The sequence below is a fragment of the Conger conger genome, chromosome 3 (genome assembly GCF_963514075.1).
Source record: "Conger conger chromosome 3, fConCon1.1, whole genome shotgun sequence".
Taxonomy (NCBI): Eukaryota; Metazoa; Chordata; class Actinopteri; order Anguilliformes; family Congridae; genus Conger; species Conger conger.
The window spans coordinates 43910794-43925327 of record NC_083762.1 but is presented as its reverse complement, the minus strand read 5'-3'; the positions used below and the strand labels follow the sequence as shown (position 1 = coordinate 43925327).

The 14534-nt window shown below is 42.6% G+C and overlaps 1 protein-coding gene across 2 annotated transcripts; it reads right to left on the bottom strand.

The window, feature by feature from the left end:
- Positions 1–2: 2 nt before the first annotated feature.
- nfe2l2a (nfe2 like bZIP transcription factor 2a) lies at positions 3–14127 on the bottom strand. Of its 2 annotated transcripts, none has more exons than XM_061235248.1 (5): positions 13929–14127; positions 3169–3435; positions 2803–2898; positions 2519–2662; positions 3–1704 (listed from the first exon to the last, which is right to left on the bottom strand). In XM_061235248.1, exons 1-5 carry the CDS (start codon positions 13968–13970, stop codon positions 460–462), a joined length of 1794 nt encoding a protein of 597 aa, XP_061091232.1. In that variant the 5' UTR covers positions 13971–14127; the 3' UTR covers positions 3–459. The 2 variants fall into 2 exon arrangements, with proteins under 2 accessions (XP_061091232.1, XP_061091233.1); XM_061235249.1 differs by having other exon boundaries at positions 3–1701.
- Between the last annotated feature and the right edge of the window lie 407 nt (positions 14128–14534).

Genomic DNA, 14534 nt, shown 5'->3' with positions numbered 1-14534 from the left:
GGTTAGGGCTACATGAACACTTTATTTTTATATAAAGCACAAGAAGTAAATCAAAACAGAAACTGACCATTAAATCAAAACATAAATCAATTATAAAACGGACTTTTTGAAACAACACCGTGATTTGCAACAAAAAACTATGAGCACACTACAAATGTGGTATATACAGTAAATTGTCATATTTCAATAGCAAATAAGGTAGAAATGTATTTACAAACCATATCCAGAAAGGAATCTTGGGAAAAATATATAGCAGTACAAAAGAACACAGTCTAAAATATTAAAAATATTAAGACATTGGAATACTAAAGTAGAGTGCAAAAACTATATGATAGTTCTGCTGTTAGGCTAATGCTGAAGCAATCTTCCTGCTACAAAGGATTTTTGTTTGCATAGAACTTTTTTTGTTTTTGTTTTTAAATGGTAACGCGGTACAAAATAAAGTGAAGCGAAGAAGTGCTAGTTGCCGTCGCTCTTGATCAGTGTCTTTTTCACGCGGGGGACCAGAAAGACGCTGCCGTCGGAGGTCTGCTGGAGGGAGTACTCACTGGGGGAGTAGGGCTTGCCGTCCTCATCCCGCAGAAGGCCGAACACCTCCAGGTACAGGCTGTTGAGCTGCTGCTTCATCTCCCGCAGGCTGCTCCCGGTTTCCGTCCGCTCCTTCAGAAGACGCTCCCTCTCCTCCTTCAGCGAGTCCAGCTCATACTCCAGGCCCACGATGTTCTCCATCTTGCGCTTGCGGCAGTTCTGGGCTGCCACCTTGTTCTTGCCCCGCCGGCGTATGTCGCGCACCAGGGCCAGCTGGGCCTCGTTCAGCTGTTGCTTCGACATCATCTCGTTGAAGTCGTCCACGGGGAGGTTGATGATCATGTCGACGGTGAAGGGGATCTGGAGGGCTTTGGCCCGCTGCTCGTCTCGCGAGAGGCGGGTCTCTGAGCGCTTCTTGTGCTTGTCCTTCGTGAAGGGGGGCTTGGCGTGGCCACCACACTCGGCTGGCTCGGTCTTCGGATGCTTGACCTTTGATTCCTGACACGGGGCGCCAACGGAGGAGGGTGCTTGATGGCCGTCGCCGAGGAAGGACGGCGAGAACATCTCGGCGAAGTCGGACTCCGCGTCCACGCTGCCGGGGTTGCTATCCATCTCCTCCATTTCCGAGTCGCTGTACCCGAAAGACCCGTCTCCCGAAACAGACTTTTCGGGAGAGCTGGCGTTGGGGCTTGCGTCCAACGACAGGCCCGAATCCGAATCGGGAAACTCGCCCATAACCTCGGGCTTCCTGCTCTCAAACCCCTCTCCCAGGGCAAACTTGGGAATGTCCATTGTATTCAGCGGGGGGGCGTTCTGCAGCTCGGTCAGCGGGAGATCCGTGCTGCCGCTGCTGGCTGGCAGGGCGTTGCCATCCACTTTTGTGTTCACAAGTCCTGGGTAAAACATGTCGCAGAAGCCGTCTGCGTTAAAGCTGGCGTTTAGGTCTAAGGGTTTCAGAGTCATCTGATTGAGGTTGTCTGGGGGGATGGCGTTGGAGAGGGTCCCTTCGAAGGTGCCGAGATAGCCTGAGGGGCAGACCGGGTCTGCAGTGGTGGTCACCATGTCGGTGAGGGCCGGCATGTAGAAGTTGTAGTTTGGATCTTGCATCTCGGTGGGAGCACTTGCAGCGTTAAAGGTGGGCTCCAGCACATCCGTCATCTGCATATTCAGGCACTGCTGGTAACAAGAACAAAGAGCGTAAACACCACAGACTAACTAACACTCTTCAGCCGCTTTACGGTAATACTATGGCAAGGAAAAATTGTTACTTTCTGACAAAAAATTGTTACCTTCTTACATTCCTGATCCCTCTCGCAGACATAAATACAAAGCTAAAAAATGCAAGTAATAATAACTATTGAACGGTTGCGAATAAGAACCAAAAATGAATGTTTTCCTTATTTGCCATGTCAATGTTACAGACAAAATGACAAATGAAGGGAAAAGTACAAAATGGCTTCCCAAGTATTACAATCTGGAGACTGATCAGAAACAGCAAGATATAATTTCTTATATGATCCTCTTGAGTCTCAAATTGTCTGTGAAATTGTTCAGGAAGGCCGTTTTAACACCATGCACAAGTAGTATCTGTCACAATGACCATTTTTGTGAGGCTTGACTGCACATGAAATGAAACATCCCAGGCTTTAAGGACAAGGCCATTTTGAAGTGTAAAGAATCCGTTGTGCTATTAATTTATTTATTTTCTGGCTCGGATCCTTAATGGCGCACTCTCATTCTGCTCTGTAAAAGGATTCAGGGAGATGGGCGATTCACACCTTGCAGGTATCTCTTCCAGTGCTTTAAAGCTGCAGACTGCAGAAACCCAATCGGGGCAAATTAGCAGAACGCATCTGCTGCCAGGGCGTCCTGTTAAAATCTCTCGAACAAAGGTGTTTTTGTGCGCCCGGTCTGGCAGCTGCCGGCCACGCATTCTTGGGGTGGTTTTGCTCGCCAATCGCGGTCGCATGAATTTGCCTATTGTGCGTACCTGTAACTCAGGAATGGAGAGGAGCTCCATCCAAGCCTGCTCCATATCCTGCGAGGTCTTGGGCGCGGCAGGGGGGAGTGCTGGCTGGTGGGGGGCCATCATGGCAGGAGGCGAGATGGAGGGGTCTGTAGACGGAGCCGTGGCCTGGGAGAGAGAAAGGGAAACAGCCGAGGTGTGATTCAGGGTGTGGCGCAATTTGAGGAGGAGCAACACCCTGGATGCAAATCTCTGCTGAAGGTTTGCAAATGCAGTGATTGAAAGCGTCGGCCTTTGCGTACTCTCACCTCGATCGCATCAACCAGCGGGAAGGTTTCTGCCAGCAGCTGCATGCATTCGTCAAACGAGAGCGCGTTCCCTTCTTCTTCTGTGAAGAGACCAACCTGCGGAAGCATGAGGGTGCCAGTTAATTTCCCGAATCTCATGCGCTCCAATCAAAGAAACACGCTTCCGTATCATGAAAACAAAACTAAACTAACAAAACAAAACAGTCTACTGAAAACTGACAGGTGCTACGGGGATCGGTTCTCCAAATTGAGGAAGCCAAACGCCCACACGGAACTGCACGGCCACCTGCGGCTCGTAATTACGCCGGCAGGTGCGGTAACTTGGTTACGGGGAGCTTGTCCCTGGCACCGGTGACGGATGCATACCTGTGTGACCTCAGGGGGTGTGGCGGAGGTTAGCGGGTCTGCGCTCACGGCTGGGCGTGGCACGAACTCCCCGGTCTCCTCGTCGAGCTGCAGCTGAGCCAGAAGAGCCTTCTCCTGCTCCCTTAGCAACTGTTGCCTTTTCTCCTCCTCCAGCTCGCGCTGCCTCTGCAACTCGTGCTCCTTCTGCCGGTGGCTGTAGTCGAAGACCTCCCGCCCCGCGCCCAGGTCAATGTCCTGCCTCCACAGGATGTCGATCAGATCCATATCCTGCGCGCAAGACACCGAGAAACAAGGGTCAGTGAGCTCGGACAGGATTCCTAAAACAGACCTGGTCAGAAATGGATGAGAGAGAGAGAGAGTGTGAGAGAGAGACAGATGAAGAAAAGAGTGAAAGAGATGAAGGAGAAAAAGGGGAGATACGCTTCTGAAAAGCTGCAGAGCTTCGCAGCCCCTGAAAGTGTCGCCGTTACTGTAACGCAGGAGGAGTCACGTGAATAATAGATGCGCTTCTCTCCTTTCTCGGCACCGGTAGTCGGACTCAGAAGGAAAACGCCCTTTCCTGTAGCATTAAAGATCCGACCGCGCAGAAGACGCGACAGAGTGCTCTGGATGCGACCAGTTCCAGCGATTTCCTAACAGCCTTCAAACACGCGCATCAGAGGCCAAACCACACCCGTTTTGTAGCACCAAACTTCCCTTACTAAAGAACACTGCTGAAAGAGCTCTACCCGTTACTTACAAAGGCAGCATTCTGCAGTTAGCCTCGCTCAGTGCTGTGTTCGAGGCACACCGGCGACGGCAGCAGCTGCCGTTCTCTGGCTGAAGAGAAGCTGACAGTCGCTTGAACGATAAGCCTCTGCCTTCGAGCCTGGGTCTCCCCGAGGTAGATGGTAATTAATCGCGAGGCTCAAATTTCACTCCAATCAGAGAAGAGCAGGGGCCTGGCCAGCAACAGGGAGCTCTCAGGTAGCAAGACAAACAGACTCTGTTTGATCTAGCCCTGTCCTATTGCAGCATCGCCACAAAGCACGCACTGAAAATTTAATTACTGCAGACTGCTTTTCAAGGCTCTCTTTCATTGTTCTTTTCATCGCTCCTGGTTGCAGTTAACGTTGAGACAGGGAAGTGGTCTCCACCGGTGAAATGTGTTCCCTTGCTGGCTACGTGCTCGGCAGGGGTTTTGGAGCATGTTGGTGCTGTTGCTAAGCTGCCATCAGAACAGCGTCAACTTTTGCTTACACTTGGTTGGTTGCCAGAAGGGCACCAACCCTGCATAGTGGGGGCCATGAGGGTATACTAGACTTCAAATGAATCCAATTTTGTCAGTCTGCCATGTAAATTATTATCTAAACATTATGAGACATATAATCTCTCAACATTCTACCCCATTCTTCAGGAGAGGAGCTAAGGCAGTTCTCAATAACATTAAGCCAATTATAATTTACATAAGACATTACTTAAAATTTGATTAAGGGAAATTAGAATTAAAAACAATCTTAATAAGTTAGAGGAAAAAGAACAATTAAAGCAGTCTGCAAAGATTTAAGTATATACGGCACAGAACATGAATGTTTTTAGCTTAGTTTTAAAAGTGGTTAGAGTTTTGGTTCTAAGATATGCAGGAAGTTTGTTCCAGCTGTGGGTAGCATATCAATATTTTTAAACAAAAAGGTCTACTAGTCCTCAGCTAAACCTCTAAACTTCAATGTTTCAGTACAGCAGTCGTTTTAGCGGTGACATGAGAGAACCTAACTCGTTCAAATCAGGTAACACAGTGGATTGGTTTACCGCTGTATGAACTGCAGGAAGTATACAAAACAAACGCCAAATTATGACCTCATGGTCACATTGCAAGGTGCGATCATTTTACAGTCAGTTAATAAATAACTTTCTTATTCAACTAGCTACATTCAGACTTAAAAAGACTAGAAAGCTACAGCTGAAGCTGTCTACACATCACGAGAGCTTTCAGAGCTAAGGACCAAGCTCCCTGTTGAGAAATCGCTCTCTCATTCAGGATATGGTCATGTGCACTTTTGAACTCTGGTAAATGTTAAATTCATAGCATTTACACAGATCAGCCACAACATTAAAACCACCTGCTTAAACCTGTTTTTTCATGATCGAAAATGCTTTAAACCATATAAACACTTAATATTTCATTACATGATATGTGTACTTATATAAGCAGATATTCATAAGTTAATTGCATTCACAAGTTGAGTTTTTAAATTAAAATGGAAATCTTGTAAAGCTCATTCACCCATTCACCCACACCCACACACCTACAGCTTAGCGACACTGCAACACATCTAGGGCAGGTTTCGAACCAGCAACTGCCAGACAACCGTTCTTGAGCTAATGTTGCCTTATCAAAGCTACATCTGCTGGGTCAATTTGTGAAAAATCAACTAGAGGTGTGGGTGGTGAGCACTGTGTAAATGTAAATTATATATCCGATAGAGAAAAATATTGCTTTGTTGGATTTGTCGTTCTAGAGCTATTGGCTCTTAAAAAAAGTTCCCAAAACTTTAACAAGTGGAAATTGGGGTTTGTGTCAATTTTAGAGCCTCATTTCTTTGCCATTAAAGCAGGGGAAAAACCTGAAGATGTCAACTCAGATTTTCATAATACTGCTCAGAAAAAAGTTATGGTCATTCAAAAACTCTAAATTGTGGCGCTTCACTATTTATTTTACATTTTCGATAGCTTACTACATCCCACTTTCTACCTAACCATCTACTTAGATATTCAAAACTTTTTGGTCATTTTCTGGTCAGACCCAACTTTGGCAGTGTATAATTTTTTTATATATTATCTATATGACTTAATTTTGCTTGTGGCTGTTCTTAACCAAGATATTTACTAGTACAGTAGAACCTGAGAACCGAACACATTGGGAATGAAGGTTGTTCAGAACCCTGACATTTTCGGAACTCTGAAAGTGACGTTGAAATACACCAATTTTTGGAAAAAAAATTTTTTATTTAAGTTTATTTCGATTTCGATTATTTATTATAGTCATAGTCAAACAGTAACTGTCGGTTGGCCGGAGTTTCAGATCTCAGAGGTTCTACTGTATTTCAAGTCTGGATACGACACCAAGTGGCACTGATGTAGGAAGGAAAGTATGTTTTGTTGTGAATGTTCTCTATGAAATAATTTTAAAAAAACATGCCAAGACATAGCAGTAACAACTCTCTTTAACAGTAGCAATTCATTCATTGTACATACATAGGCCCATTATACATTTTGAAGTTTCATTTTGATTGGAAACTTTCCAAATTACCAACTAGTACTTGGTTGAATATGCAACACTTTTTGGTTATTATCTGGCCAGACCCGACTTTGAGATTGCATCATTTCTGAGTAAATTAACTATTTCAAAGAATTTTCCTTGTAGCTGTTCTTAACCAAAATATCTACTAGTCCCAGAATTATGCAAGTCATACAGCAAGATGTGCTGATCTAGTAAGCAATCAAATATTTCTTCTTCTTTTTTTTTTTTAAGCCAAGCGGCACTTGGTACACAAGTACACATTTTCCGATTTTTCCATGCTTTTTTTTTTGCATTTTCTCAATTGAATATATACTCACTGGGCCAGACTGGTCAAAGCTGACAGGAAGGTGACAGTAATGCAAATAACCACACATTACAACAGTGGTGTGCAGAAGAGCATCACTGAACACACAACGGGAGCAGAAGACCAGGAAGTCTGCAAAATAAGTCTAATAAATACCTAATAAAGTGCTCAGTGAGCGTATAAGGAATATTTACACAAAGATTGGAGTGGTCACCCCCCACACCTGTGGTTGATTTTTCATGGAATGACCCTGCTATATCAAAGCATTAAAGCAATACATGCATGGGTGTTGCATGGGACTCCATACACCTCTTGAGCCAAATCACTGTACCGTTCCAAGCCTAACATGTCCTACCACACACTTCCCCAAAGTTTTATGTCTTTGTTATATAGATGTCTTAAAAAGCATGTATGCACCATGCACCATGCCAGCCAAAACAAAACTGTCCCTCACATGCTGAGAGAGATCAGTCACCTAATGACGTTTTTAGTCTGTAATCAGTATTAACTGGTATTCCTGAAAGTTGCTGCAATGGAACCCAGATATTTGTTCCAGGCATTTAGATTGTATAATGGTGGTAAAGATAACTGGAGGTACAGTCTTCCTTTAAGTGAATGAGAGCTTGGGGGAAAGGGGGGTGGGAGGTGACAGAGCAACAGAGATGCATAGTAGTGATTCAGTAGCTGCTACAAATGTGGACCAATAGTGAGAACATTGTTTAGGATCCCATGATACCAGTAAACAAGGTGATCAAGACACTGACCTTTGGCCTTTGAGGTAGTCACAATCAAACCCTTATCACATCCCAGAGTGTCCACTAATGTCAATTACTGGTAAGCCAATAAAATCAAGAATATCCAGAGATAAATGGAGTGGCATTGATCCCTATGGCAATGCCCAACCCACACCGCCTGATTACAATGGGAAGCATTTCATAACTGTTTGAGAGACTGCATAGAACCTGCCAGTAAAGTCACAAGGAAACCATTCAGCATGTGACTACATTTTGTTATTTATGTAAGGAACGTAAGACGCATTACACTTCCTCTATTGAAGGGAATTCATCACTTGGCTAGAATGCACACTTGATGGGTGTAGATACTGAGGCGACAATGCAAAGCAGAAGCAGTAACCACCTTGAGGAAGTGTACCATTTCATGGGAATTTCATAAGCAACAAAGACTGTAAACACCAGTGGCTTACATAGCCGAATGGCAAATGAGTTGAAGTTGGTAGTAAATTAACTTAGAAAATGTGTTCCTTCAGTGGCCATTCGTGGTGCCATCAAGCCCCTCCAACTACCAGTCAGCCCAGGTCATCGCCCTCCCAAGCTGCACGTTCAAGCCCGTTAACGCTCTGTTCTGGTTCTTTTAAATAATAACCACTCTCCATGCATATTGTGCCAATTATGGATTTGATGCTTTTCACTTGTTGAGGAGCTTATGCATTTGTAAATCGCTTTGGATTAGAAATGTTTGATGAATGCCTTTTGATTCAGATGCATATTTGTACATTTTCTGATCCTGTTTAAAGTACATGTTATGATTGTAATTTGTAACATTAAAAAAGGGTGACTATAATATTCTCTAGAATGGCACCATGGTCAACAGCACACGACTACTCCATAGTTCAATGTCCACTGAGCAAGAAAAACTAGCAGAGAAGACTTTCTCTGCATTGGGAACCGTTCACACATGAGTAGATTATAATGGTGTGCCTCCTACTTCTTAAGTGTCAGAAATAATCAGTATGATCATAACACCACTGACCTGTCTACAAGTTTGTTCTCGCTCAAAAAGAGCATCAATTATCTCCTGACACCTCAGGCATCTGTTTCAGATGGTATGACTTCAACAGAGCTGTGGTCAAAATATCAACACAAGCGGTTGATGAAAACATTTTTGAGGCACGAAATAAAAATACAGAAACACATTAAAAATATGCTGCCATAATGTGAAGGCAGCTGCTAGACTTTGATTCTGAAGAAGCTACATGTAAACTGACACGTCTGTACAGATTAAACGTCTGTATTGTCTGCCTGGACTGGGAATAAGTCAAAATGACCTTCCCTACACAATACATTTTTTTAGAAATACAAACACAACAAAAATCTAAGTTCTGTTTCCAGGTTGTCTCCTTAATTGTAGTTCCTGAACATGGCTCCTTCTAGCCACACACTCAGTTGGTCACATCATGTCAGATCCTATATTAGTCGACTTGGCGGTTGGTGTCACCACAGTGGGTCAACACAGGCATTTGGTTAGATATGAGTCAGACACATTTCTAGATCTGGGATATGAGCCAGAGGCTGGCATACTCCAAAACATCTGGAAAGGGCAGGTCAAAGGGCAAACTGAGGCTGCTAGGTAGCTCACTGTGTAAAAACGCTGAGTGAACACCATGGTCTTGGACTGAATCCGATCCATACCAGTGCCAACTGTGGCATGGGATATGGGAGGGATACAGTCGGTAGGGATACATTGTTCATTGCTCGAGGGACTCCTGCTGTGCCTGGCCATGATTGGGTGTCCACAGCCCCCACTATGCATGAGCGCAGCTAGAAAAAGTGTGGAAAATAAGTCGCTTGCATGTTTGTAGGAGAACCGCAGGTTGTCTTCACTCTCCTGAGCCCAACAGCAGGGGCTATATATGTACAGTGGGCTCCACAATTATGGATACCCCTGATACATTTTCACAAAAAGTGCCAGTTATTGACAGCTTTATTTTCCAACATGTGTAGTATGCTTTATTAATGACCCATTTTTCAAAAAAAAAAAATTCTTCCCCCAAAAAACTGGTTCCACAATTATTAGCACCCCTGGTTTAATACTTTGTACAAGCACCTCTGGCAAAGAAGACAGCCATGAGTCTTTTCCTATAATGTGTGATAAGGTTGGAGAACACATGTGGAGGGATTTTTGACCATTCCTCCATGTACAACTTTTCAGAATCATTGATATTTTTGGGATATTGTTGTTTGTTTGGATATTTGATTGTTGTTTTTACATTATAGTATGGATTTTAATACATGCTTGGAGTCATTGTCCTGCTGGACACTAGCAGGGGCAACCAGATTTTCTGCCAAGATTTCCTGGTACTTTGTTGAATTAATTGTGCCATTGATCTGAAATAGTGTCCCGGGACCACTGGCAGCAAAACATCTCCAAAGCATCAATGACCCACATATTTCACAGTATGTATGAGGTGACTCTTCTTGTATGCAATCCACCTTTGGTAAAACCCCTGGGTTACTTATTGTAAAACCCTTATCTTCCTTCCTGTCAGTGGGGATAATATGAACTTGCATCCTCTTCCTGGCAAGTTTGCAACCATATATGTTTAACACATTTTTATTATTGCACAAGTGTTAAGTGGTATGTTTAGTCATGCATGTATGTTTTTGTCCCATTACCGTATTGTGATGGTCAATTACCATCTGTGTCTTCTGATTTGACAGTTCTTTGACTTTTCCCATGCTGATGGTTGACAAAGGGATTTTGCATGCTTTTTACCTCATTTTTATACTGAGGAAATGATGATACAAAATAGTCCCTGTAGACTGAGATTAACTAAATTAAAGTAAAATAAAAGTAAAGTTCTGCCAATTTAACTTTGACTTTCTTCACAATAATTCAAGTCAATTTTGGCACCTTTGGTTTTCTAAATAAAAAACATTGAAACATGAGGGTAAATGTATTGAAATAATAGTTATTATTTAAGGGTGCCAATAATTCTGGAGCCCATTGTATATGCTAATAGATACACAAATTCCAAATTTGGGTGGAATTGGAGATGCCAAATTTTAAAAAAAGAAATAGCAATCTGGTTGGGTACATTTCAGGAAAAGACATCTCCATCCATCCATCCATCCATCCATCATCTTAACCCGCTTATCCTGAACAGGGTCACAGGGGGGCTGGAGCCTATCCCAGCATACATTGGGCGAAAGGCAGGAATAAACCCTGGACAGGTCGCCAGTCCATCGCAGGGCACACACACCATTCACTCACACACTCATACCTATGGGCAATTTAGACTCTCCAATCAGCCTAACCTGCATGTCTTTGGACTGTGGGAGGAAACCGGAGTACCCGGAGGAAACCCACGCAGACACGGGGAGAACATGCAAACTCCACACAGAGAGGCCCCGGCCGACGGGGATTCGAACCCAGGACCTCCTTGCTGTGAGGCGGCAGTGCCACCCACTGCGCCATCCGTGCCGCCCAAAAGACATCTCTCCTTCTGGAATATAACTTTATATCTTCTAAATTAATATCTCCCATTAAAATTTTACTTTGGTACATTACATTACATTACTTTCAAAAGTTATCTAGTGCTGCTAAGCTCTTATTCATTGGTAGTTGAAAGGTGAAGTGGCCCATTTTGTAATAAGCTTGGGTTTTTTCTCAGTTTCCTTTTTTTCTCTTCTGCACTCAGAAACTTGCTTACAAATGTAAGTTTTCATGTTTTGACATGAATACTGAGCGTTTGTGTCCAAATAATTGAATTGCGCTTGAATACACCGTGATCCTCAAAGAGTGCAATCTGATTTGTAAAAGTAATAAAAATTATTTTTATTGTTTAGGCTATGTTTTTTTCATTATAAAGGCACACATTCTAAAACAGGGTTATGTGCACTCCAATAAATCTTTGATCCATGGAGCCTCCCTAAAGTCACCCCATCTTGCACTTACATTACAGCAGAGGATGATGTAAGAGGGTATAAACTCTAAACGTGAACTTTCTTGTTTTTAATCCCTCTTTTTTCAGTTGTGGGTCATTTATGAATGCACAGCCTTCACTTCATTACTAAAGTTCCTGCCTTTTTTTTCCAAATCAATGTCAATTTCTGTCCCCAAAAAATGCAAGTGCTATGTCAATTTTCTCTCCCCGTAGGCCTAGTTCAAATTCAAATTGTACTTGCCAATTTGATCTCCCATCCATGCTCCCATCCTTCCAATTTGGTGTTTACAATTACTAGATTTATATCTTAAACCTACTTGGAACTTGGCTGTGATATAACGCATGTAAGGATTTATTATTGGCTTAGCTTCTAATATTTTAAATACACAATTCTAACCTACTGTATAAATGTTGTCTTTGTCAAGGGTGGACTAAATGCTTAACAGTTTTTGAGCTGTAGCATACAGGTTAACTTAAGACAAACATGTAGAAAAGTGTAGTTTCCCGAATTTAAGTTCATTGTTTATTCTTAAACTCATTTTTTCCTCCTATACTCAACACTGCAACATTTCCCAGAATACCTGCCAATGTACATGTTATCTCTGAACACAGCCCCAACCTGAAACATGTAAATAAGGAAAAGGGCAGATGAAAAATAATAAGGCTTCAAGTCTTCCTGCCAGCTAAAATACAAACACTTCCTTTTAACATTCCAAACAGAACAGCCATTGTTCTGTGTCTTTTACGCAGATACACACCTTTGCTAAAACCGCAAATTATTTTCACAATTTCAGAACATGTAACCATTGCCAAAAGGAGAATCTAGAAAACAAATCAAGTAAATACTGTTTAACTGAAAGGCATTGAGACAGTAACTGAGAAGTCTGCTTCTCGTAATGGTAGGGTTTTATAACAGACATGTGGTAGGCCTTACATGACATAAGACAGGTTGAAATAGCCAGGTTCCAACAGGGCTATTATTTCAAAGCAAGTCTGTTTGTACGCCTTACGGTTCTACATTCTTCCTCTTCCACATAGCAGCCCACACAAACCTGCTAATCTCACCTTAGAAAAAGGTGGCGATGCTGACAGATAAAACACCCCTTAACCTGTGTACTTGAGCTGGAACTCAATCAACTCTGTAAAAGGCCAACTTCAGACTAAACTCAAATGACCCAGAATCTTTCAGCCACTTTCTGTGTTGCTTTGCCGTCATTATTTTTTCACCATGAGAACCAACTTTCATTATTTCTTAAACAGGACTGCTCCTAAAAGTAGGCTTACATTTAAGACTTATTTTTTAATCTTGACCTAAATGTACTCTTCAGCTAACAATTAAAATAAGCTTGTTATACACGAGAACCTAAAGATGATGAACTTCAGTACTCAACTCCATTTCATAGAGGAATTTGGAACAATGATTAGTTGTTCAGTTGGGACTAATCGCTTTATTCTATGGATAACGTATTAGCATCAATAATGGCAAGGCAAACAAAATTCCTGAGTGAGGCCGCCTACGCCAGTTGTGCAACCACCGAACGGAGCAAAGGTAGCCTCACTGATGCCATCTTTACAGAGATCACACGCTATGGGGCGGTCAGACGGCGCCAAGGGGGTTCCCGACGGCCGGCAAACCACATCGCCAGCATTAAAAGAGGAAAGGAAGGAATAAAGTTTCCACTTATCTTTAATCTTTCACATTCTTTCTCGTATTCTAAAAAGAACAACTGGATTTTAGTTGTTTTTTTTAATCGTCGTATTTAAAATGTAATGTGTAACAGTCGTGGGCTCTGACCCACAAGGCAGACTTCAATGACTTAGCAGATTTTTCTGTGAAAGCTTGAGTGGCGCAGAATCGGAAATTGTGTTCGGAACGCCTACTAACTAGCTCTGCTAAACATGTAAGTTAGCTACAACTGTTTAAACTTGTATTTTAGAAGCAAGTTACCACAATAAATACAATTACTGGATATTCTCCCTATATTTTTGTCTGCATACAATAGCCATGCAGTATTCAAATAATCGTTTAAACATGATAACGTAGTATTTAAAGTCACTTAAAGTCAGAGTTCATGTCATATAGCCATTTAGTGTTAGATAACTAGCTAGTTCTAACAAGCTAACACAGTTGATTGGCGTCAATGGGCATACAGTTGATAGTACAGTTTGCTACATTACATGTAATGTGAGCAAACTAAATTGACAGGTCGCTACCATTAGCTAGCTAGCAAGTCAGCTGATGTAGGCTAACCTAAGTCATTTGAAGCATCATAGCTTATTGACCAAATATACAGCCTCTAACGTTTTACCAAGCATCATCAGTCACGTTGAAACCATCTTATTCATTATAACCATTTATTATTTATAACGTTCGCTACGTGGCACTGAAGTTAGCCATCGACTCACCCTGTACAGTCGATTTCCAATCAATGTCACACACATAGCTAGCTACGTTATGTTGGCTACAGGACATGCTCGGGCAAGATATTTACCTGTTGACTCTGGTGCATTTTTGGCAACTCGATCTCCATCATTGTGATGAGTCGCAATCAATCCCTTGGTGATAAAACACCAAATATCCAAAATATCGGTGGCTATATCCCTTTACTACGGTATGGAACGGTTGTCCAACTACGGGCACCACAATCCGATGAGGAAGTATCTCAGTTGTGAACAAATACTGTCTGTAGTCTTATGAAATTTTACGGAAAACCCCAGCAGCTCTGTGGCCCCGCCCACTAACTGCGGCAGCCAGTCAAGGGCGTTCACACGACTGCGGAGGGGTCGTCCCAGACATGCATATTAACTTCAGGCAAGCACGCCTTCAGCGAACCCAAAGCTTGTGTAGACCCGGAAGTAAGTCTGTACTGCGCATGTTGAGCACGCATTAAAGGAATCGGGAATAACCTTTATACAGTTTATGGTAATATCAGATTTTGAAGGCAAAATAAAACTTCCCAGATGTAATTTAGAAACTTGTTTAACGATCAGCAGATTGTGAAAATGTGTAATAAAACGTAGAACTGTAAATAAATATTTTCTCAAAACATCTGGAACAAAACAATCATTGGTTCAGAAACTGCTACACATAATAACAC